This window comes from Hyperolius riggenbachi, chromosome 5, assembly GCF_040937935.1.
Source record: "Hyperolius riggenbachi isolate aHypRig1 chromosome 5, aHypRig1.pri, whole genome shotgun sequence".
Classification (NCBI taxonomy): Eukaryota; Metazoa; Chordata; class Amphibia; order Anura; family Hyperoliidae; genus Hyperolius; species Hyperolius riggenbachi.
The window spans coordinates 51,669,171-51,696,316 of record NC_090650.1 but is presented as its reverse complement, the minus strand read 5'-3'; the positions used below and the strand labels follow the sequence as shown (position 1 = coordinate 51,696,316).

The 27,146-nt window shown below is 46.8% G+C and overlaps 2 protein-coding genes across 6 annotated transcripts in view; one reads left to right on the top strand and one right to left on the bottom strand.

Moving 5' to 3' along the window:
* Positions 1 to 13,195, bottom strand: part of PDSS1 (decaprenyl diphosphate synthase subunit 1) — a 41,914-nt gene extending 28,719 nt beyond the window's left edge. For 2 of the 3 annotated variants that reach the window (XM_068235667.1, XM_068235668.1), the window contains exons 1-2: positions 12,999 to 13,195; positions 3,321 to 3,379 (exon numbers count right to left, since the gene is read on the bottom strand). In XM_068235667.1, the coding sequence (XP_068091768.1) occupies positions 3,321 to 3,379; positions 12,999 to 13,121 (182 nt within the window). In that variant the 5' untranslated portion in view covers positions 13,122 to 13,195. Of the gene's footprint in view, positions 1 to 3,320; positions 3,380 to 12,900; positions 12,963 to 12,998 lie in introns of those variants that run through there. The other variant, XM_068235669.1, reaches the window with a different exon arrangement.
* The window catches only part of LOC137518190 (protein adenylyltransferase SelO-like), a 67,529-nt gene continuing 53,447 nt past the window's right edge, over positions 13,065 to 27,146 (top strand). Inside the window, exons 1-2 of one of the 3 annotated variants that reach the window (XM_068235664.1) lie at positions 13,065 to 13,353; positions 25,224 to 25,553. In XM_068235664.1, the coding sequence (XP_068091765.1) occupies positions 25,346 to 25,553 (208 nt within the window). In that variant the 5' untranslated portion in view covers positions 13,065 to 13,353; positions 25,224 to 25,345. Of the gene's footprint in view, positions 13,487 to 25,223; positions 25,554 to 27,146 lie in introns of all 3 variants that reach the window. The other 2 variants (XM_068235663.1, XM_068235665.1) reach the window with 2 other exon arrangements.

The following is a 27,146-nucleotide window of genomic DNA, read 5'->3' as shown; positions in this document are numbered from 1 at the left end:
GTGTCACACTGTAAAATCAGCATCCTTGCTTAAATTATTTTTTTTTGCCTTGTTTAGGCCTATTCTAAAACAGGCAGCTCTGGCTAAGCCTAACTTAAAGGGACTGCGAGCACCTCTCATGGGCATGCCTTTATGACTCCGACCAGTACTGCAAAATACTTATTTCACTGAGAGGGGAGGGAAGAGGTCGCGATCAGAGCAGATTGATTGGACTGGAGGCAGAGATACAGCACAAAGCTCTGCCTCCCCCGGGCAGCAAAATCCACGACTTGGAAAGTTGTGGAATTTTGGCCTAGGATTTGGGGGGGGGGGGGGGGGGGGGGGGGGGGGTATAAAGCCCTCATTCTGCTGCGTCCCCGCGGGAATCAGTTTGGCTTATAATACTGAAGAAGCCTGCAGTATAAAAATACATTTTTTGAAAGGCTTCAGAATCTTCAAAGCAAATCTGAAGCAAAAAAAAAAAAAAACACTTGGATACTACCATGTGCAGTACGGATAATGAATAGAACATTAGTAGAAAACTATTTTCATGACATAGCTGGAGGGATTTGGATGCGATTTGCAAATCTTATTGCAGTTTGGGCACCGCAATAAGATTTGAGTATAGCAGTTTTTGACCTACAACTGCATACTCCAATTAAAACAGTTGCATGTCAAAACAAGCTAACACATTTCAGCCAGGCCACAATGAGAACTGCTCGGTCCCATTTCTGTTAATTGTTCTGATCCCACGAGACTGCGGAAAACGTGAATGAGAACATGTTTCTAAAAAGCTGCAGCTTGGGAGTTGGAAGACGCAGCCTACAGACCCCATTCATTCAGGAGCTGAAAAAAATATTTCTCCCTACATCTCTCTCCCACATTATTATTATTAAAGCAGCAGGGAGAGCCATACTATCCCAGGAAAAACACGCATATACAAGTAAATACTTGTTCTACTTACATAACACGTTTTGTACTGTCCACGATTTGATTTCAGTGAATTTTATATAGAATATAAAGAAAAAACTGTTTCAGGCATTTTACATATTACGCCTTTTGACTGAAGCCAATCCTGATGTCATTTCCTCCTAGAATCTGCACTGTCATATCTAGCTTGCTTTGTAAACGTGAGCACAGCACAGATCGTATTTCAGCAGCTTCTGCAGAAAGGTGAAGTGTATTTCTCTTTGCAGTCTCATGTCATACTGAACTGCCCTCAGCCAATCAGTAAGGTGCAGGAATGTGGGAGGAGAGAAAACCAGCTTCCTTTTTGTTGGCAATGCACCAAATAGCTCCAGACTAACTGAGATAAGATTTATTACATGCTTACCTGAGGAGAATTTATGCGTGCTCTAACACCAAGTTTTTTTTTTTTGGTAATCAAATTTTTTATTAAGGCGGTATTAGAGAACATATAAATACAGAAATATGAGTTAATATGTTAATATATAACAAAGGGTACAACAGTACAACCATTCCACCATGTTGGAACAAGAATAAGAATAGGTAAGGAGAAAAATCACCCAAACCCTTTCTAGCACGAGCACCCTATGTCTAATTGACCCCCTCTCTCCTAAAGGGCCCTCAACATTGATGTAATACCCACTACCAACCTACTTAAGAAAAAAAGAGGAAAAAAGAAAGAAGAAAGAGAAAGAAAGAAAAAAAAAAACAAATACACCAAGTTTTAACCCTAGCAAGTCTGGCTCTGCAAATCTGGCTCAATTGGCTATTCATGAGGCAATGCTCATGCAAATATGCATTTGCTTTCGCACGCCAAACTATGCAGGGTCAAAAAACGAATACCGCAAAGCGGTCGCCCTGCGGGAATAAGTTCATGCCACATTAGCACTATCCAGGAGCGCCGCGGGGAGGCTTCCCAATGCCCCCATACAACCGGGGGACCGCGGGGTCCCGGGCACTCTCACCGCCTGGGAACCGCAGCTGCACCCCGGAGGGGGAGGCTGGGTGGCGCAGATGACCCCCCCCAATCGTGGCCAGCGCCGGGGGGAGCCGTCCGCTCCAACCTCCCAATATTCAAAACAGGCACTTACCTTAACGTCCATTGCTTTGCTACATGCGCATTAACTTAGGGGCACCACATGAGAAAGGAGAGAAGCATGGGTCACCCCAAACTTTAGAGCTCACTCCAGAGGGGGGGGGGGGGGGGGGGAGGAGGACAGGTGCAAACAACTCACTCCAAGGCTCACACCACCAGAGCAAGCAATAGCCAATTGAGCCAGATTTGGAGAGCCAGACTTGCTAGCTAAGACTTGGTGTTAGAGCACGCATACATTTTCCTCAGGTAAGCATTTTTTGTGGTTGTATCCTTTGGAGGCAGGTGGAAGATGGCTTACTATGGTGGTGTGAGCCCTGGAGTGAGTTGTTTGCACCTGTCCTCCCCCCCCCCCCCATCTGGAGTGTTGTGTGTGAGCCAGCCCTGAGCTCTAAAGCTTGGGTGACCCATGCTTCACTCCATTCTCATGTGGTCCCCCCCCCCCCCCTCTGGAGTATTGTGTGTGAGCCAGCCCTGAGCTCTAAAGCTTGGGGTGATCCATGCTTCACTCCATTCTCATGTGGTGCCCCCAAGTTAATGCGCATGTAGCACAACGCAATGGACGTTAAGGTAAGTGCCTGTTTTAATTTTGGGAGGTTGGAGCGGACGGCTCCCCCCGGCGCTGGCCATGCTTGGGGGGGGGGGGGGGGGGGGGTCGCCTGCGCCACCCAGCCTCCCCCTCCGGGGTGCTGCTGTGGTTCCCGGGCGGTGAGAGTGCCTGGGACCCCGCGGTCCCCGGTTGTATGGGGGCATTGGGAAGCCTCCCCGTGGCGCTCCTGGATAGTGCTTATGTGGCATGAACTAATTCCCGCAGGGCGACCGCTTTGCGGTATTCGTTTTTTGACCCTGCATAGTTTGGCGTGCGAAAGCAAATGCATATTTGCATGAGCATTGCCTCATGAATAGCCAATTGAGCCAGATTTGCAGAGCCAGACTTGCTAGGGTTAAGACTTGGTGTTAGAGCACGCATACATTTTCCTCAGGTAAGCATAAGATTTATTACAGCAGAAACCTTTATGATTCGACTGGAATGCTTGCAGTGCAGGGTCAGGTTGTAGACTGCAAAATAAATACAGAGTAGTGGGTAAATGGAATTTGATTTTATGGCGGACAATCCGCTTTAACAGACAGGTGTGTGGATGGGGGGGGGGGGGGGGGGGAGAAGTCCCAAACATCTTCTTCCCCAAAGGAAACCCTGCCTATTAATTATGGTACTAAGCTGGTGGCTGTGGGGAAAGTCTTAAAAATATCACCACCTAAAAATATTCTTCATATTACTTACCCCCAGAGGGCACTCACGGAGTGTGTAAGTGGGGTGGACTGCACAGGAGAAAGAAGGATCTGCGAATAGAGAAAAATAAAAATGTGAGCTAACAAAATTATATACATAGCAAAATATAAAATGTTATAAAGAATGAGTTGAAGTATTAGAGGCAGAGCACCAGCACAAAGTCAGACAACTGGCATGGTCTATTAGAGAACGAAGATGGCAGCCTCCGTATACTTCACTTTTCAGGTTTCCTTTAAGACCCCTTTCACGCGGGAGGCTGAACTGCATGCTTGTTGGGTAGTTCAGCCTCCTGGCTTCTAGCCACAGGAGTGTCCTGGCTGCAATAACATGCAGCCAAATGAATGCAACGTTAAAGAGACTCTGAAGCAAGAATAATTCTCGCTTCAGAGCTCATAGTTAGCAGGGGCATGTGTGCCCCTGCTAAAACGCCGCTATCCCGCGGCTAAACGGGGGTCCCTTCACCCCCAAACCCACCCCCGCAATCGTGGGTTGTAGACTTGGTTGTGAGTGGAGGCAGGGCTGCAGCCGTTAGCCCTGCCTCCAGTCGCGTCTATCAGCGGCGGTGCATCGCCGCCTCTCCCCCGCCCCTCTCAGTGAAGGAAGACTGAGAGGGACTGAGAGGGGCGGGGAGAGGCGGAGATACGCGCTGACAGACGCGCGTGGGGCAGGGCTGCGGCGGTTAGCCCTGCCCCAACCAGGAAGCGCTCCCCCGCTGCACCGAGGGGATTTGGGGGTGAAGGGACCCCCGTTAAGCCGCGGGATAGCGTCGGTTTAGCAGGGGCACACATGCCCCTGCTATGTATGAGGTCTGAAGCGAGATTTATTCTCGCTTCAGACTCTCTTTAAAGTCATTTCATTACTGGGAAAACAGGAGTTTTAAAGCTAAATTAAGATGGCATTGTGCTATTGGGAACAAAAAGCTCCTAGCCAGGAAGCTGACAGTCTACCCATCAGCCATTTCGGCCTGTCATTGCCAAAGTGAATGCCTCAGTATGTTGTCTGTATAATAATATTCACCAGAGCCCCGTTTCTACTGGGTTCCAGTGTGTAGCCCCGCCACCTTGCAGAAAAAGGCCTCTACCTTTCCAGTATCTGATACAGAGAAGGCCATGGCCATTTTCTGCAAGGGGCAGAGCTATGCACCGAAACCCAGCTGACACAGGGTTCCAGTGAATCCTATTAAACAGACAATGTGTTAGGGCATTCTAACTTTCAGGGGGGTTTACATTTTCTCCAACTCCTTGACTTCACAGCCCTGGTTACATAGCAACAGAAAGCAGTCGCGTCTGAGCATGGCCGCGCTCAGATGTGACCCCTCACAGGTGGGCGACATGTCTTCACCACCAAATGTGTTAGAGATTGGTTTAAATGAATGGGAGTGCATGAATATTGCAGAGGAAATACGGTGCTGTGGCCTTTGTCTACTATAGAAAAACACTAATCTAATCAATAACACTGATAAATATTAAAGGTTGCTGGGGAAACTGACGCCCAGTATTGTGATTATTCACAAAGCTATAGAGCATTTATGGTATCCTATGGACTATGGATTTAAAGTTAACATACACCTTTGTTCAAGGACAACTCACACAGCATGTACCTCACCATAAATACACAACTGCTGCAACACACAGAGTAATCCTACTGTCAACAAGCCTCCAACTAGCCATACATCAAACCTCTATCATCTACACACAATGCAAAGGAAACCCAAAGGCCCTGACCTGTATTAACACTATGGTGTCATTCCTGTCTTTACTACAATAGTATTCAAGCTTCATTATGGAAAAGACAGTAAATACATTAACTTTCCTTACAAATGACCTGCCGTCAGCGAGAAACATGCCCTATATTACAACCTCCACATTGTCCTCACAAAGGATGGCAGCTGCGCGGTGGAAATTGCATTGCTGCATAACATCGCTGGGCAGGCCTATACAGGCACGTGTCAGCTGTGTAGCTAACAACGCGTCCTGTTGCTAGGCGATGGGGGGGGGGGGGGGGGACTGGACCACGGAGTAGCACGTGTGTGACATCACGGGGTGGGCGGGGAAGCTTGTTGAGTGGCCGTCGCTGGTCGGGGCCCTTTGTACACGGTTATCGGCCACCCCAGCCGACATTAGGCTCCCTGCACGCGATTCCGATTTTTAATCGTTTTTTACATCCGATTCCGATTTTTAATCATTACTGCATGCTGCGTTTTTTCCTCTGTTTTTCTGTTGATTGCATTCAGGGAAAATCAGAATTGCAAATCAGAAACGGAAATCGCAAGTCGGATTTGCAGTGTGCAGGGAGCCTTATTCAGGTGAGTCTACGGGGCTTAACAATCGTTCACAGTTGACAATCTGTATGTACCTTCAGAGTGTAAAGAAATTCCACAACACATTTCTGTTACTCTCATATAAAACACAGAATGACAAGAGGATCTATAATTCATGTAAAGGTATTCATAAAAGCTCAGACGCTGCTTCCCCCTCCTCTTGCCATGGCAACTGGTCATTAGTGACCACTGACCAAGCACACCTTTGAACAAATACCATAAAACGCCAGATGAGCAGGAAGTACTGCAACTCTCTCCAGCACTAAGAACCTTTCTACAATAGATCTACAATAAAGCAAGTACCCTGCAGAATTAGGCATGGCTCAGCAAATCCCTCACATTTGCGTTACATCTGAAAATACTCTGAATTATCCAGGATATCATATACTAAAAAAAAAAAAAAAAAAAAGAACTTCAGCATTATGTTTACGTCAGTAGTATAAGCAAATTCTTCCCTTTATAAAAGGTACGTACACACGTCCAACTTTTTAGTTCGACTTGTCGTTTAAACGACAAGTTGGGCGTGTGTACGCGCTGTCGAGCGACTGCTAACAGACGGTTTGCCCGATCCCCTCAGCAAATCCGTTGGACCAACTGTCGTTCAAACAACTGTTAGGTCCATACATGTGTACAAATGACTTCTAGTCGTTTGTCCAACTAAAGGGGTATACACTCACACTACTGTAATGGACGGGTCCGTCAGACCCTCCCGCTGGGCACATAAGCCACTTACTTTGGTCAGTGTGTACATGACGTTTGAATGACTGGTTTGCACTTAGAGTCGTTCAAACAACCAATTTAAACAACAATCAGGCGTAAAGTTGGACATGTGTACGCACCTTAAATAAGGTATACTAAATACCCAAATATGTATGTGCACAAGTGATTAAGGGCTAGGTTCACAGTGCTCAGTTGCATTACAGAATAATTCTGCATGTTCATTCACAGCCCATACAATTCTATGGGCCTGTTCACAGTACTGTGCTGTAACTGCCCGCGTTATTATAACTGGCTGCATGCAGGCTTTGGATTAATTAGGTATATGTCCAGTCTCCATTGCAGTTTACAGTCATAACACGTGAGGCGCTAAACCCGCTCTTTGACCATTTTGGTACTCCCTCTTTTTATGTGCCTGAGGAAGCGGGCTTTGGACTCGCGAAACTTGTTGCTAAGTGTATTGTGGAGTAAGAATAAATTGCTTCTTTATTTGAACAATTGCAAACTGTCATCATTGGGGAGATAATATCCTCCAGTACCCCCCATTTTATGGTTTTTAATTCATTTTTTTTTTTTTTATCCTTTGGGCGCCTCTGTAATAATTTTGAACAAATTCATATTCACTAGCCGGATGGGTGTGATCACCCTCTTCTCTTCTACGGAGAGCGACCTCATAGCCTGAGTGGGGATAGGCCTAAATTCCCCGCAAGCGAGATTAGTGGTTGCCTAGATTCGGCAACCCTTACTTGTAATATACCTTCAAATATAATCTGTGAATTGAAAAAATGATAATACACTATTGGGGCTCTCGTTTTCTCTTTCTTGTGTTTACAGATTAGCTGCTCTGCAGAGATTGCTGAGCTGACATGGGGAGAGATCGAATTACAACTTGTGATTAGACAGCCTAAACTCTCTAAATACATACAGGTTGCATGGCTGAAGGTTTATTTTGTCTTTAGTGTCTGCAGTAAAGACGTTCAATATCTTAGGGCAGGGAAACCAATTAACATATCTACAAGTTTTCAGAGCATGGGAGGGAGCTGGAGTGCCCGGCGGCTGCTGAGATTTGAGCCTGACATGGTGCAGGGTGTTGTCAGCTAGTATGCCAACATATTACACATGAAATGAGCAAATACAATTGCAGTCACGTGTTTGTACTCGAACAGCTCTTACATCAATACACATAACTTTGTCAATCCAGATTTGGGGAACATTAAAAAGTAATTCCGCAGTTCTCACAATGAGATATCCATTTACTATTGAGGCCACTTGCACAAGGCTTTGCACAGTGCTACGCTTTCCCACCGCAATGGCCAAGCAAGTCTTCCACAGTTCACGTGATGTGCCGGAAGCAGTGTGAACTGCAATGGATCAATTTGTATAGGAGAGCTGGCAGGCACACAGGTTATGCTGTGGAGTGCTGGCAATGATATGCACCCAGTAAAACTGTGTGTTCAAGACAAGTACAAAGTCCGTGCACAAACTCAAGAGCGGAAGAGGTCTGGCACTATAGTTTAATAATAGCATGGTGACACTGAGTGGCAAAATACAAAAAGTTGTATCGCATAAGAATGACAGCTGAGTGATATATCAGAAAAAACATGTCATCACAAAAAAAGTGTCCAAAGGCTATACCTGGGTGACAGTGGGAGGCAGCAGGTGTGGGCGCCAAAAGGTGCACGGCCCAACTTACCTGGGGCTTTCTCCACAGAGCAGTGCTTTTCAGCGCTGCTAGATTTGGGCGCAGCCGGCGCCTCCATAGGACTTCAATAGGAATCACTGCTATTGCAGCGCTCAGTGAGTAACGTCGGCCCCGTCAGAAGACGGAGCCGAGGTTTCTTAAAAACATAATAATTCGGCCTCCAGCAATTGCTGGAAGCCGAATTATTTCATTCCCCCACTATCCATGGCGGCCTGGAGGGGGAATAGTAATTAAATCGGCCCGGACTTGTGCAGAAGCAGGATCAGCCATATACCGCTGTATCCTGCGCCCAAGTCTACCGGCGCCGATTTCAAATGTACTCCTTTCTCCAGGTCCTTGCAGCCGACTGTCCCACACTGACCACTCCGCTCTCCGTCGCCGGCCCGGGGTCCCCGCACGTTGCAGAGGACGACCTTGAGGTCATCCTTACTATGCCTGCGTGAAGCGCCGCTGTCAATCAAGGCCAAGTTGTCCATGGCTTACTGCGCCTGCGCAGTACGCTGCAGACAACGTGGGCTTGATTGACAGTGGCGCTTCATGCAGGCGCAGTAAGGACGACCTCGAGGTCGTCCTCTGCACCGTGCCGGGACCCTGGGCCGTTGGCGGATAGCAGAGCTGTCAGCGTGGGACAGCTGTTGGCGTGTGAATCCAGGTATCAAAAAAAGAACCATCACTACAGTGAATGAACACATAGCCAGGTACAGTTATCTACAATAATGCAACAAGGCACAAATGAATATGCAATTCAGGAGTGAAACCATCCACACCAAGAGACTTTATGACATTTCTAAGGAAAAAAAATGAATGGACAACATTAAAAACTTGAAAGTTACGCTAGCTGTAACTCTGCAGTAGTGAGGCTACCTGATTTCTGCAATTTTTCAGCCTGGTACAATGAATGGATAACCAGTACTAGGAAAGACTGGAGGCTGCTGTACTCAGAGGCTGTAATCAACAGAGCTCACGGAAAGCAACAGTCACTACGACAAATCAATGAAGGCATTAGTCTACTATAGGGGACCCAGCAGAAAGCCTTATAGGGAAATTCCACTAACGTTATACCCAAATTACACACATAGAGGCTAGCAAAGTATCTGTGTGTACTACACACAAAGCATCTGTAGGAAGGTATAGCAATGGCTGCACTGAATGTGAATATAGTCGAGCTGTCAATGTCTGCCCCGTGCATCCATAAAGGCAAAAGGTGGTTGTGGGTCACCATGACTCAGTAGGCAGTATTGTGTAACAAGCTGTCTGCCTAGGATGACATATTTACAATGAATCAACATAGGCAGCAGGTATAGGGGGTGGATATATAGAAGTACTGGGTAAAAGTGCTGGCTGACATCTGTACAATAAATTATTTGATACATTAATACATCTGGGCATAATACCATGAGAGAGGGGTATGTAGGTAGTACTGGGTGAGGCTGGTCCTCCTATATAAAGCCATGAGAGAGGGGTATGTAAGTAGTACTGGGTGAGGCTGGCCCCCCTATATAATGCCATGAGAGAGGGGTATGTAGGCAGTACTGGGTGAGCCTGGTCCTCCTATATAAAGCCATGAGAGAGGGGTATGTAGTTAGTACTAGGTGAGGCTGGTCCTCCTATATAAAGCCATGAGAGAGGGGTATGTAGTTAGTACTGGGTGAGGCTGGGCCTCCTATATAATGCCATGAGAGAGGGGTATGTAGTTAGTACTAGGTGAGGCTGGTCCTCCTATATAATGCCATGAGAGAGGGGTATGTAGGCAGTACTGGGTGAGCCTGGTCCTCCTATATAAAGCCATGAGAGAGGGGTATGTAGTTAGTACTGGGTGAGGCTGGTCCTCCTATATAAAGCCATGAGAGAGGGGTATGTAGGCAGTACTGGGTGAGGCTGGTCCTCCTATATAATGCCATGAGAGAGGGGTATGTAGGCAGTACTGGGTGAGGCTGGTCCTCCTATATAAAGCCATGAGAGAGGGGTATGTAGTTAGTACTAGGTGAGGCTGGTCCTCCTATATAATGCCATGAGAGAGGGGTATGTAGCCAGTACTGGGTGAGGCTGGTCCTCCTAAAAAATGCCATGAGAGAGGGGTATGTAGGCAGTACTGGGTGAGGCTGGTCCTCCTATATAATGCCATGAGAGAGGGGTATGTAGGCAGTACTGGGTGAGGCTGGTCCTCCTATATAATGCCATGAGAGAGGGGTATGTAGGCAGTACTGGGTGAGGCTGGTCCTCCTATATAATGCCATGAGAGAGGGGTATGTAGTTAGTAATAGGTGAGGCTGATCCTCCTATATAATGCCATGAGAGAGGGGTATGTAGTTAGTACTAGGTGAGGCTGGTCCTCCTATATAATGCCATGAGAGAGGGGTATGTAGGCAGTACTGGGTGAGGCTGGCCCCCCTATATAATGCCATGAGAGAGGGGTATGTAGGCAGTACTGGGTGAGCCTGGTCCTCCTATATAATGCCATGAGAGAGGGGTATGTAGGTAGTACTAGGTGAGGCTGATTCTCCTATATAATGCCATTAAGGGGGGTGTGTAGGCAGTACTGGGTGAAGCTGGTCCTCCTATATAATGCCATGAGAGAGGGGTATGTAGTTAGTACTAGGTGAGGCTGGTCCGAGTCCTATATAATGCCATGAGAGAGGGGTATGTAGGCAGTACTGGGTGAGGCTGGTCCTCCTATATAAAGCCATGAGAGAGGGATATGTAGGCAGTACTGGGTGAGGCTGGTCCTCCTATATAATGCCATGAGAGAGGGGTATGTAGTTAGTACTAGGTGAGGCTGGTCCTCCTATATAATGCCATGAGAGAGGGGTATGTAGCCAGTACTGGGTGAAGCTGGTCCTCCTATATAATGCCATGAGAGAGGGGTATGTAGGCAGTACTGGGTGAGGCTGGTCCTCCTATATAATGCCATGAGAGAGGGGTATGTAGTTAGTACTAGGTGAGGCTGGTCCTCCTATATAATGCCATGAGAGAGGGGTATGTAGGCAGTACTGGGTGAGGCTGGTCCTCCTATATAATGCCATGAGAGAGGGGTATGTAGTTAGTACTAGGTGAGGCTGGTCCTCCTATATAATGCCATGAGAGAGGGGTATGTAGGCAGTACTGGGTGAGGCTGGTCCTCCTATATAATGCCATGAGAGAGGGGTATGTAGTTAGTACTAGGTGAGGCTGGTCCTCCTATATAATGCCATGAGAGAGGGGTATGTAGGCAGTACTGGGTGAGGCTGGTCCTCCTATATAATGCCATGAGAGAGGGGTATGTAGGCAGTACTGGGTGAGGCTGGTCCTCCTATATAATGCCATGAGAGAGGGGTATGTAGGTAGTACTGGGTGAGGCTGGTCCTCCTATATAAAGCCATGAGAAAAGGGTATGTAGTTAGTACTGGGTGAGGCTGGTCCTCCTATATAATGCCATGAGAGAGGGGTATGTAGGCAGTACTGGGTGAGGCTGGTCCTCCTATATAATGCCATGAGAGAGGGGTATGTAGTTAGTAATAGGTGAGGCTGATCCTCCTATATAATGCCATGAGAGAGGGGTATGTAGGCAGTACTGGGTGAGGCTGGTCCTCCTATATAATGCCATGAGAGAGGGGTATGTAGTTAGTACTGGGTGAGGCTGGCCCCCCTATATAAAGCCATGAGAGAGGGGTATGTAGGCAGTACTGGGTGAGGCTGGTCCTCCTATATAATGCCATGAGAGAGGGGTATGTAGGCAGTACTGGGTGAGCCTGGTCCTCCTATATAAAGCCATAAGAGAGGGGTATGTAGGTAGTACTGGGTGAGGCTGGTCCTCCTATATAAAGCCATGAGAGAGGGGTATGTAGGTAGTACTGGGTGAGGCAGGTCCTCCTATATAAAGCAATAAGAGAGGGGTATGTAGGCAGTAATGGGTGAGGCTGGTCCTCCTATATAATGCCATGAGAGAGGGGTATGTAGGCAGTACTGGGTGAGGCTGGTCCGAGTCCTATATAATGCCATGAGAGAGGGGTATGTAGTTAGTACTGGGTGAGGCTGGTCCGAGTCCTATATAAAGCCATGAGAGAGGGGTATGTAGGCAGTACTGGGTGAGGCTGGTCCTATATAATGCCATGAGAGAGAGGTATGTAGGCAGTACTGGGTGAGGCTGGTCCTCCTATATAATGCCATGAGAGAGGGGTATGTAGTTAGTACTGGGTGAGGCTGGTCCTCCTATATAAAGCCATGAGAGAGGGGTATGTAGGTAGTACTGGGTGAGGCTGGTCCTCCTATATAAAGCCATGAGAGAGGGGTATGTAGGCAGTACTGGGTGAGGCTGGCTCCCCTATATAAAGCCATGAGAGAGGGGTATGTAGGCAGTACTGGGTGAGGCTGCCCCCCCTATATAAAGCCATGAGAGATGGGTATGTAGTTAGTACTGGGTGAGGCTGGTCCTCCTATATAATGCCATGAGAGAGGGGTATGTAGTTAGTACTAGGTGAGGCAGGTCCTCCTATATAATGCCATGAGAGAGGGGTATGTAGCTAGTACTAGGTGAGGCTGGTCCTCCTATATAATGCCATGAGAGAGGGGTATGTAGGCAGTACTGGGTGAGGCAGGTCCTCCTATTATAATGCCATGAGAGAGGGGTATGTAGGCAGTACTGGGTGAGGCTGCCCCCCTCTATATAAAGCCATGAGAGAGGGGTATGTAGGCAGTACTGGGTGAGGCTGGTCCTCCTATCCTCCTATATAATGCCATGAGAGAGGGGTATGTAGGCAGTACTGGCTGAGTCCTGCAGCTGTCACCCAATGACAGATCTGTGTACAATGAATGAATCTCTGTAGCATTGGGTGAGGCTGGCCCCCCCATGATACCAGCAGTGATGGAAATGGGCGCAGCATAGGTCAGACTCATGTCCTCATCTCCCCTGCAGACAGCAGCATGACCCATGTGACCTTCCTCGTGCCCTCACCTTGCCTGTAGAGGCTCCGCCCACTCCCCGGCCTCCGCTCTGCAGGCCCCGCACACTGGCCAGGGCGGCGCCGTGATGTCCGCAGCAGCGCAGCCTCCATCCCCAGCCCCACACCATGCTCATTCCGCTCCTCCACCGCCGGGCACCGGCTGACCTCTACGCCACGCCCTGTGACTCTGCCCCGGAACGGGATGTGAGTGCTGAAAACCGGAAGCACCAGTATAGAAGGCTGGGCGGCCATCTTTGATGAGGGCAAATCCGTTTCCTGATTACAGTCATCTCATCTCTTTATAGCCACTAGCCAGTGCTGACTCCTGCATGGCAAGCCTTTGATAAAGCAAGAAATGCGCCCCATGTACGTCTAATAGATGTTATAGTGGCACTGGCACTAACTTCACACATAATGGGATGGACACTGGTTTGAGAACTATGAGATGTTAGCTTAGCTTGACTGACTGCACTCCAAATGTCAGAGCAATGCAGCACTGGTAAGTACATCTCAACTTGCCATGCCAGTGTATTATGTGCTACAGTCATACCTCCCAATTTTTTTTAGATGAGAAAGAGGGACACTTAAGCCACACCCCTGATCACGCCCCTAGTCACGCAAACCATAAACATTTCATAAGAAAAATGTTCTTTTACAATTCAGACCACAATGGTCCTTTCTATCCTGGTTCATTTTCCTTCATAGTAACTTTTTAAAATTAGTAATATTTAAATTTAAAGGATGGGAATAAAGTTTATCAAACACGTTTGTTAGTAGAGAAATATATATATTTACATAGAAAGAAGGACAGAGTCCTGAAAGAGGGACATGGCTGCCAAAGAGGGATTGTCCCTCCAAAAGAGGGACAGTTGGGAGCTATGGCTACAGTTATTAGCAGGGGGCAAACTCTGCTCACAGCTAACAGGGACAATTTTATGTAAAGTGGGATCCTGTCCTAAAAATATTTACATTTTAGTAGTACATGGATCATAAAGTTGTGAACTGTGCAGTTCCTGCTTTAGGAGCCCGATAACACCCATGGAAGCACTTGCATACCTCCCCTAATTGTTTAGATGAGAAAGAGGGAAACTTAAGCCATGCCCCTACCACCCCCCTAGGCACACATACCATAAAGATTTAATAAGAAAAATATGTTTTATAATTCAAATCACACTGGTCCTTTCTATCCTGGTTATTTTGAGTCCTATGGGAGAAAAGCGCTATAGAAATGGGTACTTTTCCGTTAGCCAGACGCATCCACTAGGTGGCGATAATTACTATTCCCCCTCCAGGCTGCTATGGATAGTAGGGAAAGATGTAATTCTGGTGGAGTTTTATCGCCACCTAGTGGATGCGCCCGGCTAACGGAAAAGTACCTAGAAATGTTATTGTATTGTATTATTTTCCTTCATATTAACATTTTAAAATTAGTAATTTATCAATTTAAAGGATGGGAATAACATTTAGAGTCAATCAAACACATTTTTTTGCAGAGAAATATACATATTTATATACAGGGACAAAGCCCTGAAATAGGGACAAATGTGGAGGAAAGAGGGACAGGGCTCCCAAAAGATGGACTGTCCCTCCAAAAGAGACACAGTTGGGAGCTATGGCACTTGTCATAGGGCCAGTTTACACTGGGGCACATTTCAGGATGCTTGCTGAGCAGTAAAGCATCCCCTCTACTGCCCAGAGCACCATTTGGGTACAGTTTATGGCAGTGATCTGCAAACTTGGCTCTCCAGCTGTTAAGGAACTACAAGTCCCACAGTGCATTGCAGGAGTCTGACAGCCACAGTCATGTTTCATAAAGGCAAATGCATTGTGGGACTCTTAATTCCTTAAAGTGGACCCAAATTAAAAAAAACAAGATTTCATAAATAAAATCTATTTTCTAACTTATAATAATAAATAGCAGCCTTTTTTCAGCTGCATTATGACAAATATAAAATATTTTACATTTATTGGAGGAACCCCTCGCCTCCTTTCATTTTGCCGGGACAGAATCCGGCAGACTGGTGGAGGAGATAAAAAACAAAAGCAAAACACAGGCTGCTACTGATGATGTCACAGGGGAGGTGATCTCAGCTTGTGTGAGATTTTACATAGACGACGCCCCTGTGAGGGAGGGCAGCTGATGACAAACACACCCATCATCTAAAACTTCCTACTAAGCTCAGAAGTAATGGCTGCCACCTGTATAATCCTAGTTATGAAAAGAGAAGGGTGAAAAGCATGCACTGACATTCTCATAGGCTTGAAGGAGTGTTTATTTATCTTTGTATGTGTTAGAGTGGTGCAACTAAATGTTTGGTTTGAGTCCACTTTAACAGCTGGAGAGCGATGTTTGCAGATCACTGGTTTATGGTAAATGCAGCCGAATAGCAGCAGTTGTAACACCATTGCATGTACAGGTAGGTGGTATTACCTGGTGGTAGAGAACTGGGACATGTCACGTTTGAGCACGGCTGTGGCAGAGCTCAGGTGTGACTCCATGGGGTGTGGCTGCCTATCTATCACCGGTACGGAGAGCTAACAAGCGCCCAGCTGGTGCAAGAGAGCAGTTGACAGGGCCGAGCCTGGGCGGGTGCTGCATGTGCATTGCACCCAGGCGCCTGTCTCCTACAGGCGCTGCTCACCCCCTCTGGCCGCCTCTCCCTCCCTCACTCTAGCCGCCGGGTTGCGACGCCGCGTCAGACCTCGATCAGGCGGCGACCAATAGTGCGGGCGCTAGGACCTAGCACGCCGCACTGATATGCGGAAGTGACATCACTTCCGCATATAGAGCTGGTGCGTCCGGCGCCCGCTCTGGTCGGGTCGCCCGCAGATCCTAAAGTCTGACTGATGCTGCAGGTGAGGGGGGAGCGGCAGCGGCGACTAGAGAGAGGGAGGGAGGGCGGGCTGGCTGGCTCCTGTCACTCACTAACTAAAGGGGGTCGCTGTCACTCACTAACTAAAGGGGGTTGCTGTCACTCACTACCTAAACGTGGTCCCTATACCTGTCTACATATACTGGGGACATATACCCCCTGGCCACATATACTGGGGACATATACCCCCTGGCTACATATACTGGGGATATATACCCCCTGGCTACATATACTGGGGACATATACCCCCTGGATACATATACTGGGGACATATACACCCTGGCTACATATACTGGGGACATATACCCCCTGGCTACATATACTGGGGACATATACCCCCTGGCTACATATACTGGGGACATATACCCCTTGGCTACATATACTGGGGACATATACCCCCTGGCTACATATACTGGGGACATATACCCCCTGGCTACATATACTGGGGACATATACCCCCTGGCTACATATACAGGGGACATATACCCCCTGTCTACATATACTGGGGACATATACCCCCTGGCTACATATACTGGGGACATATACCCCCTGGCTACATATACTGGGGACATATACCCCCTGGCTACATATGCTGGGGACATATACCCCCTGGCTACATATACTGGGGACATATACCGCCTGGCTACATATACTGGGGACATATACCCCCTGGCTACATATACTGGGGACATATACCCCCTGGCTACATATACAGGGGACATATACCCCCTGTCTACATATACTGGGGACATATACCCCCTGGCTACATATACTGGGGACATATACCCCCTGGCTACATATACTGGGGACATATACCCCCTGGCTACATATGCTGGGGACATATACCCCCTGGCTACATATACTGGGGACATATACCGCCTGGCTACATATACTGGGGACATATACCCCCTGGCTACATATACTGGGGACATATACCCCCTGGCTACATATACTGGGACATATATACCCCCTGGCTACATATACTGGGACATATACCCCATGGCTACATATACTGGGACATATACCCCCTGGCTACATATACTGGGACATATACCCCCTGGCTACATATACTGGGACATATACCCCATGACTACATATACTGGGACATATATCCCCTGGCTACATATACTGGGACATATACCCCTGCATACATATACTGGGTACATATACTGGGCACATATATCCCTGGCTACATATACTGGGGAAATATACCTCTGGCTACATATACTGGGCACCTATATCCCTGGCTACATATACTGGGGACACTGGCTGTTTGTCATTATGTGCATTTGCTGGTGAAAAGCTGTCTCTTATTATGTGCATTTGCTGGTGAAAAGCGGTCTCTTGTTATGTGCATTTACTGGTGAAAGGCGGTCTCTTGTTATGTGCATTTACTGGTGAAAAGCGGTCTCTTATTATGTGCATTTACTGGTGAAAAGCGGTCTCTTATTATGTGCATTTACTGGTGAAAAGCTGTTTCTTGTTATGTGCATTTACTGGTGAAAAAAACGGTCTCTTATGTGCATTTACTGGTGAAAAGCTATCTCTTATTATGTGCATTTACTGGTGAAAAGCGGTCTCTTGTTATGTGCATTTACTTGTGAAAAGCTGTCTCTTATTATGTGCATTTACTGGTGAAAAGCTGTCTCTTATTATGTGCATTTACTGGTGAAAACCTGTCTCTTGTTATGTCCATTTACTGGTGAAAAAAACGGTCTCTTATGTGCATTTACTGGTGAAAAGCTGTCTCATATTATGTGCATTTACTGGTGAAAAGCTGTCTCTTATTATGTGCATTTACTGGGGAAAAGCTGTCTCTCATTATGTGCATTTACTGGGGAAAAGCTGTCTCTCATTACGAGCATTTACTGGTGAAACGCTGTCTCTCATTACGTGCATTTAGTGGGGAAATTTTGTCAGTAAAAATAAACTTTTGTCAGTAAATTTTTAGGTATTTGTCAGTAAAAAATAACGTGAAAGGTTGGCAACACTGGCAGGCTGCGCGGTGCAACGGGAAAGATACAGGCAGTCCACCTCACGATTGGGCTTGGCAGGGGGAGGAGCCGACGACAGCGAGCGAGCGTAGGGTGGCCGCCGGCAGCCATAAATACGCAGTGTGTGACTGCGTCGCACTCGCAGAGCCTCTCAGCCTGAGTCAGTCCAGAGACTAGCAGACTCGCAGGCAGCCAAAGCCAGCCAGGAGCAAGCCCATGGAAGAGGGGTTAAGAATGGGGTATCGCATGCATGCGTAAAGAGGTGGAAGGTGTGGGTGTGATTAGGCAGGACATGGGTGTGGTTATGTGGTTGGGCGCGGTTAATTTAACCACTCCTATAGGCGCCAGAGAAAATCTTGCACCCAGGTGCTAGGCACCCCAGGCTCACCCCTGGCAGTTGATATGCGGGGAATTCACTGTCTTCAGCTGCCCGTACGAAAAAGCCCTTATTCATGTGTCATCTAAATAGTGCTTTGCAAAATTTTGGCTCAGTACCGGTGAATTTTGCATCTAGTGAAGCAAAAATGTGCCCACAAGTTGTAATTCATGCTCTTCTCTAGTGTTTATATATGAGCACTAAGGCCTTGTTCACATTATAAATCGCCAGCGCTATCGCAAGCGCTGAATGATTTATTAAACTTTTTAAGCGCTTTTCCCTGCACTTTGTGCTTAGAAAAGCGCTTTTCTAAGCACTTTTTCTGAGTGATTCGTTTTTTTCACTTCCTGACCTCTGTGACCCAGAAATGAATAAATACAATGTATTTATTCATAAAAGTGCTGGGGAAATCACTACAGAAAGCACTTTTTCAAGCGCTTTGCAATTTGCCTATACCTTCAATTGAGTCAAAGCACTCAGAAAATGGTACATGTAGCGCGTTTGCGATTTCGAAGAAATCGAAACGTTTACATGTGAACACTCTAATAGGAAAACATTGCACAAGCTCTTTTAGGGCGATTTCTAAAATAGGCAGCGCTTAAAAAAAACAGAAACGCTCATAGTGTGAATGAGCCCTAAAACTACATACAGACTAGATTAAACTTGCCAGGGGTGGCTGAAAAAGACCGCCTTTGTTGAGAATCTAGCGTGTGCATCAGGGAACCTCCTGATGTCACCTAAAGATCCGGCATGGCAGAAGTTTAGTGGCGTCCCACGCCCGAATGACCCCCAAACACATTGTTCTCCCCCACCTCACCTGCCGCATATCATCCCTCCCCCCCCCCCCCCCCCCCCCATAGTAACAGACAGCCTTTATTAAACAGCCCCACTTCACACTGTTAAAACAATTCTTTTTAGGTATAAATAACTCATCAACAATGGGCTCCACTGGAGAAATGTTTGGTCCAGGTTTGCTTAAAGGGAACCTGAAGCGAGGAAAATTATTTAAAATAAACACATGACGTAGCTGCAAATGAATATTACATACTAACCTCACCGTCAGTTCCTCTCAGAAGCTCACCATCCCTTCCAGTTCTGACAATATTGTGTCAGAACTGAAATATACCAGTCACTGTCAGTTATATATCAGCAGCTGTCAGTCACAACTGAATGTGCAAGGTAATATCCATGTTTCCCTATAGCTTAAGTGGGTGATCTTACAGTTTCACAGTGCACTGACCAGGAAGCTGTTATGGGGTAATGGCTTTTTTTAAAATGGAGGATGGAGAATTCCGTTGATCACAGTGGACAAATGGGACGCAGGAGAGGAGAAAGAGATTGAGTAGTAGACTACATGGGAGGTAAGTATGACCTGTGTATGGTTATTTTGATTTTTTATTTTCAGTTCAGGTTCTCTTTAAATATAGAGATAATTGACCTGATGCAATGGAAGTTTTCTCCTAGGTGAATATTCACAATTATCAATAAAATGCACGTTAAAGGGAACCATAGCTGAAGGATAAAAATAAGTTATACATACCTGGGGCTTCTTCCAGCCCCATACGCGCTGATCAATCCCACGCCGCCATCCAGCGCTGCCTGCAGCTATGAGAACCGGCTCCGCGCTGATCCGTCAGTCGGAGCCAGTCTAAGCGTAGCAGAGGTGCGCTCTTTGCGTATCTCTGCAGGAGTGTATGGAGAGATACGTAGAGGGCGCACTTGTCCTGCGTAGCCCGGCTCCGATGACGTCAGCGACGAGAGCCCATCCTCGTAGTTGCGGGCAGCGCTGGATGGCGGCGTGGGATCGATCAGCGCGTATGGGGCTGGAGGAAGCCCCAGGTTTGTATAACTTGTTTTTCTCCTTCAGCTACCTTTAAGCCACCAGCAAGCAATAAATAATTTTGAAAGTGCTTTTTAACCTACTTTTTGGTACTTTTTCAATTAGAGTCTGCTGACAAGTTATTTAAAGGGAAGGTTCAAGCAAAAAAAAAAAAATGAGTTTTACTTACCTGGGGCTTCTACCAGCCCCATGTAGCCATCCTGTGCCCTCGTAGTCACTCACTGCTGCTCCAGTCCCCCGCTGGCAGCTTTCTGACCTCGGAGGTCAGGGCCACATTGCATACATTTTTACGCATTCCAGCTAGTGCAGGAACAAAAATGTACGCGTTGCACCACTAACGCGTAAAAATGTATGCGTTAATGTTCCTGCACTAGCGGGAATGCGTAAAAATGTACGCAATTCGGCCCTGACCTCCGAGGTCAGAAAGCTGCCAGCGGGGGACTGGAGCAGCAGTGAGTGACTACGAGGGCACAGGATGGCTGCATGGGGCTGGTAGAAGCCCCAAGTAAGTGAAACTCATTTTTTTTTTTTGCTTGGACCTTTCCTTTAAAGCACCACTGAAGTGAGAGGGATATAGAGGCTGCCATATTTATTTATTTTTAAGCAATACCAGTTGCCTGGCTACCCTGATAATCTTCTGTCTCTAATACTTTTAGCCACAGACCCTGAACAAGCACGCAGCAGATTAGCTTCATAACTTAGCTCTAGCAATTCCCTACCTTTATCTGGTCAGCAGGCACCTGTCAGCCAATCAGGTGCACAGTTATACACCCGTTGCCTGCCATACCAAATCTAGCAGGAATTGCATAAATTAGGCAGCATTCAGGTGGGAGACTTCGGTTGGACGTAATCATAGGTTATGTCGCTAGCAGGATCGCCCCGTGCAGGCATCCCTCCCTAACCACTCACCTGTCACCCGCATCCTGGAAGCTGCAAAAATTATTTAATACCACAAACAATGGTTCATACGACAGCTGGGGGGCCCGGACACTTTCCCACAAACCACCTTGTGATACCTAGAGGGAAGTGCGATTGGTCCCTGGAACCTGACAGGTGAGTGGTTAGGGAGGGACCCCTGTGGGAGGGATGCCTGCATGGGGCGGTCCTGCTTGTGACATAATCTACGATTACTTCCAACTGAAGCCTCCCGCCTGAATGCTGCCTAATTTATGCAATTCCTGCTAGATTTGGTACAGCAGGCAACGGGTGTATAACATTGCAACTGATTGGCTGACAGGCGCCTGCTGACCAGATAAAGGTAGACAATTGCTAGAGCTGGGAGTGAGCAATTGTGTGTGCTGCAGTCAACATTCAGTATAGAGGCAGTGGGGGGTGAATTCCCTGGTGGTAAGAGTTTCAGGGCCCACCCGCACTTCCCTCTAGGTATCGCATGGTGGTTTGGGGGCCCCGGCCACTGAGAGGGTCTGGGGCCCCAGCTGTCGTGTGAACCAGTGTTTGTCAGATCAGCTTCATGTCTGTTTCCAGTGTTTTTCAGACACTACGGAAGCTAAATAAATCAGCAGGGCAGATAGGTACAGTAATTGTTTGTTTAAAAGGAAATACATATGGCAGCTTCCACATTCTTCTAACTTCAGTTGTTTTTTAAAGGAATGCCGATATGACATGTGACATACAATGTACAGTGTATTAGGTAATGCCTAATGATGTTGATCCAGGGATTTTATCTGATTGCCATCTGGAGTCGGGAAGGAGTTTTTCCCTTTTGGGGCTAATTGGACCATGCCTTGTAAGGGTTTTTTCGCCTTCCTCTGGATCAACAGGGATATGTGAGGGAGCAGGCTGGTGTTGTACTTTATACTGGTTGAACTCGATGGACGTATGTCTTTTTTCAACCAAAATAACTATGTAACTATGTAACTATGTATGTACAGTGCCAAGCACACAAATAACTAGGCTGCGTTCCTTTTTTCTTTCTCTGCCTGAAAGAGTTAAACATCAGGAATGCAAGTGACAGTTCCTGTTCAGTCGGGACCTGGGCAGGATGTGGTTGGGATTGGGTCAGACTATGGTGTAACTCTAACTGATAAGGAATTACATCATAAAACACTTTCCTGGCAGAAAATGGCATCTGAGAGCAGGAAATAGAAAAATAGGGTCAATAGGTCATCGATTTTAGCTCTGGCATGCTTCAAATAATGTGTCATTGAGCAGAGACAATGAAACAGCAAAAAGTAAAAAATGTAGATTTAAATATAAAATAAAGCTGTCATTTTTAGGAGAAGGAGGATAGATACAATTGTTTATGTAATCAGTCTATTTTCCAGGGCTGTGGAGTCGGAGTCGTGGAGTCGGAGCAATTTTTGGGTGCCTGGAGTCGGAGTCGGGAAAAAATGTTCCGACTCCTAATGAATTTGTAACTGTAATTAAAATAGAAAATATAATAAAATGTTCTATTTCTCAGATAATAGTCATCATAAAAAATGTATATATATATTTTATAGTAATAGATGTGGTTAGTCCACAAAAATGTAATAAACCAATCAAAATTAGTTACTTGTGCTGCTTCAATAAAGCAGTCCCCGTATTTTTAAAGTCAGATATACACATCTGATTGTGACTGTACAGTATATATGATGTGTACACAGGAATCTCTTATATATGTTACGGCCAGAACCCGAAGTGTGGCCACTTCTAGTTCTGGCCGGCCACTTCGGGTTCTGGCCGGCCAATATGCGAAGTGGCCGCAGCGCTGCGGCCAATGTGAGAAATGGAATGTTTACAGCCGTCTCGCCCGGCCAAATTGATGACAAACTTGCTTAATTTTAATGAAATGTAGCCGGCGGCAATGTCATAGAATAGATGAAGCCGCCGGCTTTCGCGCACTGCCTCTCCCCGATCCCCCCCTCCCTCCTCTCGCCGCCGCCTCCCATTACAATACGTAGCAGCCGGGCGGGGACATGCAGCCGGAGAGTCGTTCGTCGCAGCAGGGGCAGCAGAGCGGGGGAGGCTGCAGACATCGCTTCTGCCAGCACCCCGCTCTGCAGGAACGGCAGGATTCCCCTGCCGCGACGAACGACTCTCCGGCTGCATGTCCCCGCCCGGCTGCTATGTATTGTAATGGGAGGCGGGGAGAGGAGGGAGGGTGGATCGGGGAGAGGCAGTGCGCGAAAGCCGGCGGCTTCATCTATGACATTGCCGCCGGCTACATTTCATTACAATTAAGCATCATCAATTTGGCCGCGGCGAGACGGCGTCAACAAAACATTTCTCACATTGGCCGCAGCGCTGCGGCCACTTCGCGCATTGGCCGGCCAGAACCCGAAGTGGCCGGCCAGAACTAGAAGTGGCCACACTTCGGGTTCTGGCCGTAACATATATACGAAATATCTATGCTGTAAGTAAAAGCCTGATGTGTAGCCGTGTCACTAATAGAGATGGTCAATGAGATGGAAATAATTCTGCATTGATGCTGGTTTATGCAAATGTATGCACTCTCTTTGCTCATGAAATCAAATAATTTGATATGTTGTTAAAATTTGGTTTGGTGATTACAAATTAAAGGGTACCTGAGACGGATGAAAAGAAAAGTTTTATACATACCTGGGGCTTCTTCCAAATCCCTTCAGGCTAATCAGTCCCTCGCTGTCCTCCTCCACCACCTGGATCTTCTGCTATGAGTCCAGGTAATTCAGCCAGTCAGAGCAGTCTGGCTACGTGCCGCTTCCACAGCCAGGAGCGTTCTGCACCTGCGCAATAGTGCTGCGCAGGTGTAGTACGCTCCCAGCGGCGGAATGTGTGCATGCGCACTATGCCAGACTGGCTCAAGTACCTGGGCTCATAGCAGAAGATCCAAATGGCGGAGGAGGACAGCGAGGGACTGATTAGCCTGAAGGGGGCTGGAGGAAGCCCCAGGTATGTATAAAACTTTAATTTCATCTGTCTCAGGTTTACTTTGTTACACAGTAGTACTATACTCTACATATGCTCTCCCCACAGAGCTGCAGGGAATCCACTGAGAATGTTGTGCACATTGAACACAGAGGTGTTGTCTATCACCCATAAACCTTGTTCAGATTGTGCATGAAGAATGTGTAATAGAGGAAGAATGTCCTCATTCCCCTGCAGAGTACCTGCACAACCTTCTTACATGTACCCACACTTACATTGCCTAGGGCCTGATAGATGTTCTTTGTTCCGGTTGTACCTTTTACAAGTACTCTTACCAAGGACTAGTTTTAGTCCAAAGGGAATAAATATAGTAGTCTACATATCCTTCTCACTTCAGTTGTCTTGTAAAATTCCTAAGCGTTGGCAGTTAAGAGACGAATTTCACGTTACATACTGTTAACCACCCTGGCGTTCTATTAAGATCGCCAGGGCGGCTGCGGGAGGGTTTTTTTTAAATAAAAAAAAAACTATTTCATGCAGCCAACTGAAAGTTGGCTGCATGAAAGCCCACTAGAGGGCGCTCCGGAGGCGTTCTTCCTATCGCCTCCGGCGCCCAGAATAAACAAGGAAGGCCGCAATGAGCGGCCTTCCTTGTTTTGCTTACATCGTCGCCATAGCGACGAGCGGAGTGACGTCATGGACGTCAGCCGACGTCCTGACGTCAGCCGCCTCCGATCCAGCCCTTAGCGCTGGCCGGAACTTTTTGTTCCGGCTACGCTGGGCTCAGGCGGCTGGGGGGACCCTCTTTCGCCGCTGCTCGCGGCGGATCGCCGCAGAGCGGCGGCGATCGGGCAGCACACGCGGCTGGCAAAGTGCCGGCTGCGTGTGCTGCTCTTTATTTGATGAAAATCGGCCCAGCAGGGCCTGAGCGGCAGCCTCCGGCGGTGATGGACGAGCTGGGCTCGTCCATACCGCCCGGCTGGTTATTAATGAACAAAATTGTAATATGCAAATTAGAGAAGTCGGAGTCGAGGAGTCGGTGGAATCCTAAACTGAGGAGTCGAAGTCGGTGGATTTTTGGACCGACTCCACAACCCTGCTATTTTCACCTTCATTTTCCTTTAAACGGAAGATGAAAAATCATCTCCTAGGAGAACAGTTAGGAGGAAAAGTGAATTGGATGGAGACCAATATATTGAACTCTTTTTCTTTGTGTTTGCTTTATCTCTATCCCCCCCCCCCCCTTTTCTATAAATTAAAATCTATGTATTGAACTGTTCTTCCTTGCGTTTGCTTTATTTCAGAGAGAACAATGATTTATGAAGAGAAATAAGTGTACGCTGTGAATCAGTGTGACTCAGCCATAGCCTTCCTCCTGATAGACTGGTGAGGATATCCTCTGCTGGATACATGGACACACCCCAGCATGTTGCAGAGCAGAGATGTTGCTGTGGTTTGTCTTTGGACCTTGTCTAGGGCATTCTGTCTGGCTTGGGCACCTGATCTCATTGTAAACCCCAAGAAAAGTGAACTAGGATCTCTACATTATGCACTAAACAACTCTGACCACTGCCAGAGGAGGCTCATAGTGTCTTCCTTGAAGTTATGGAGTGTGTCAGTAGAAGATGTTTTAGGTAATGTAATTCTTGCTTGAAATTTAGTTGTTTTTTTTTACCTGCTAGGGTAGCCAGGGCTGTGGAGTCGGAGTCGTGGAGTCGGGCAATTTTGGGTGCCTGGAGTCGGAGTCGGGAAAAATGCACCGACTCCGACTCCTAATTAATTTGTAACTGTAATTAAAATAGAAAATATGATAAAATGTTCTATTTCTCAGATAATAGTCATTAAAAATAGTAAAAGCTGTGCTTAGTCCACAAAAATGAAATAAACCAATCAAAATTAGTTACTTGTGCTGCTTCAATAAAGCAGTCCCTGTATTTTTAAGGTCAGATATACATATCTGATTGTGACTGTATATATGATGTGTACACAGGAATCTCTTATATATACTAAATAACATCTATGCTGTAAGAATAAAGCCTGATGTGTAGCTGTGTCACTAATACAGATTGTCAATGAGATGGAAATAATTCTGCATTGATGCTGATTTATTCAAATGTATGCACTCCCTTTGCTGATGAAATCAAATAATTTAATATGTTGTTAAAATTTGGTTTGGTGACTACAAATTAAAGGGTACCTGAGACGGATGAAAAGTAAAGTTTTATAAATACCTGGGGCTTCCTCCAGCCCCCTTCAGGCTAATCAGTCCCTCGCTGTCCTCCACCACCCGGATCTTCTGCTATGAGTCCTGGTAATTCAGCCAGTCAGCGCTGTCCGGCCGCATGCCGCTCCCACAGCCAGGAACATTCTGCACCTGCGCAATAGTGTTGCACAGGTGTAGTATGCTCCTGGCGGCGGAGTGTGTGCATGCGCACTACGCCCGACTGGCTCAAGTACCTGGACTCATAGCAGAAGATCCAGGTGGTGGAGGAGGACAACGAGGGACTGATTATCCTGAAGGCGGCTGGAGGAAGCCCCAGGTATGTATAAAACTTTAATTTCATCTGTCTCAGGTTTACTTTGTTACACAGTAGTACTATACTCTGCATATGCACTCCCCACAGAGCTGCAGGGAATCCACTGAGAATGATGTGCACATTGTACACAGAGGTGTTGTCTGTCACCCAGAATCTCCTCATTCCCCTGCAGAGTACCTGCACATCATTCTTACATGTACCCACACTTACATTGCCTAGGGCCTGATAGATGTTCTTTGTTCCGGTTTGTACCTTTTACAAGTACTCTTACCAAGGACTAGTTTTAGTCTAAAGGGAATAAATATAGTAGTCTACATATCCTTCTCACTTCAGTTGTCTTGTAAAATTCCTAAGCGTTGGCAGTTAAGAGACAAATTTCATGTTACATACTTTTAATCAACAAAATTGTAATATGCAAATTAGAGGAGTCGGAGTCGTGGAGTCGGAGTCGGAGTCGATGGAATCCTAAACTGAGGAGTCGGAGTCGGTGGATTTTTGGACCGACTCCACAGCCCTGAGGGTAGCCAGTTAGTCATCTCTGTAGACATGGATATCTGCACAATGATAATGATGACATTCATGTTTCAGAACTCGGTGGTATGTTATAGTTACTTATTTTTGCAATTTTGGGCTTGTAATTATTTATAGAATACACTGAGGAAACCAAAAACACAAAATGAAAAAAAAAAT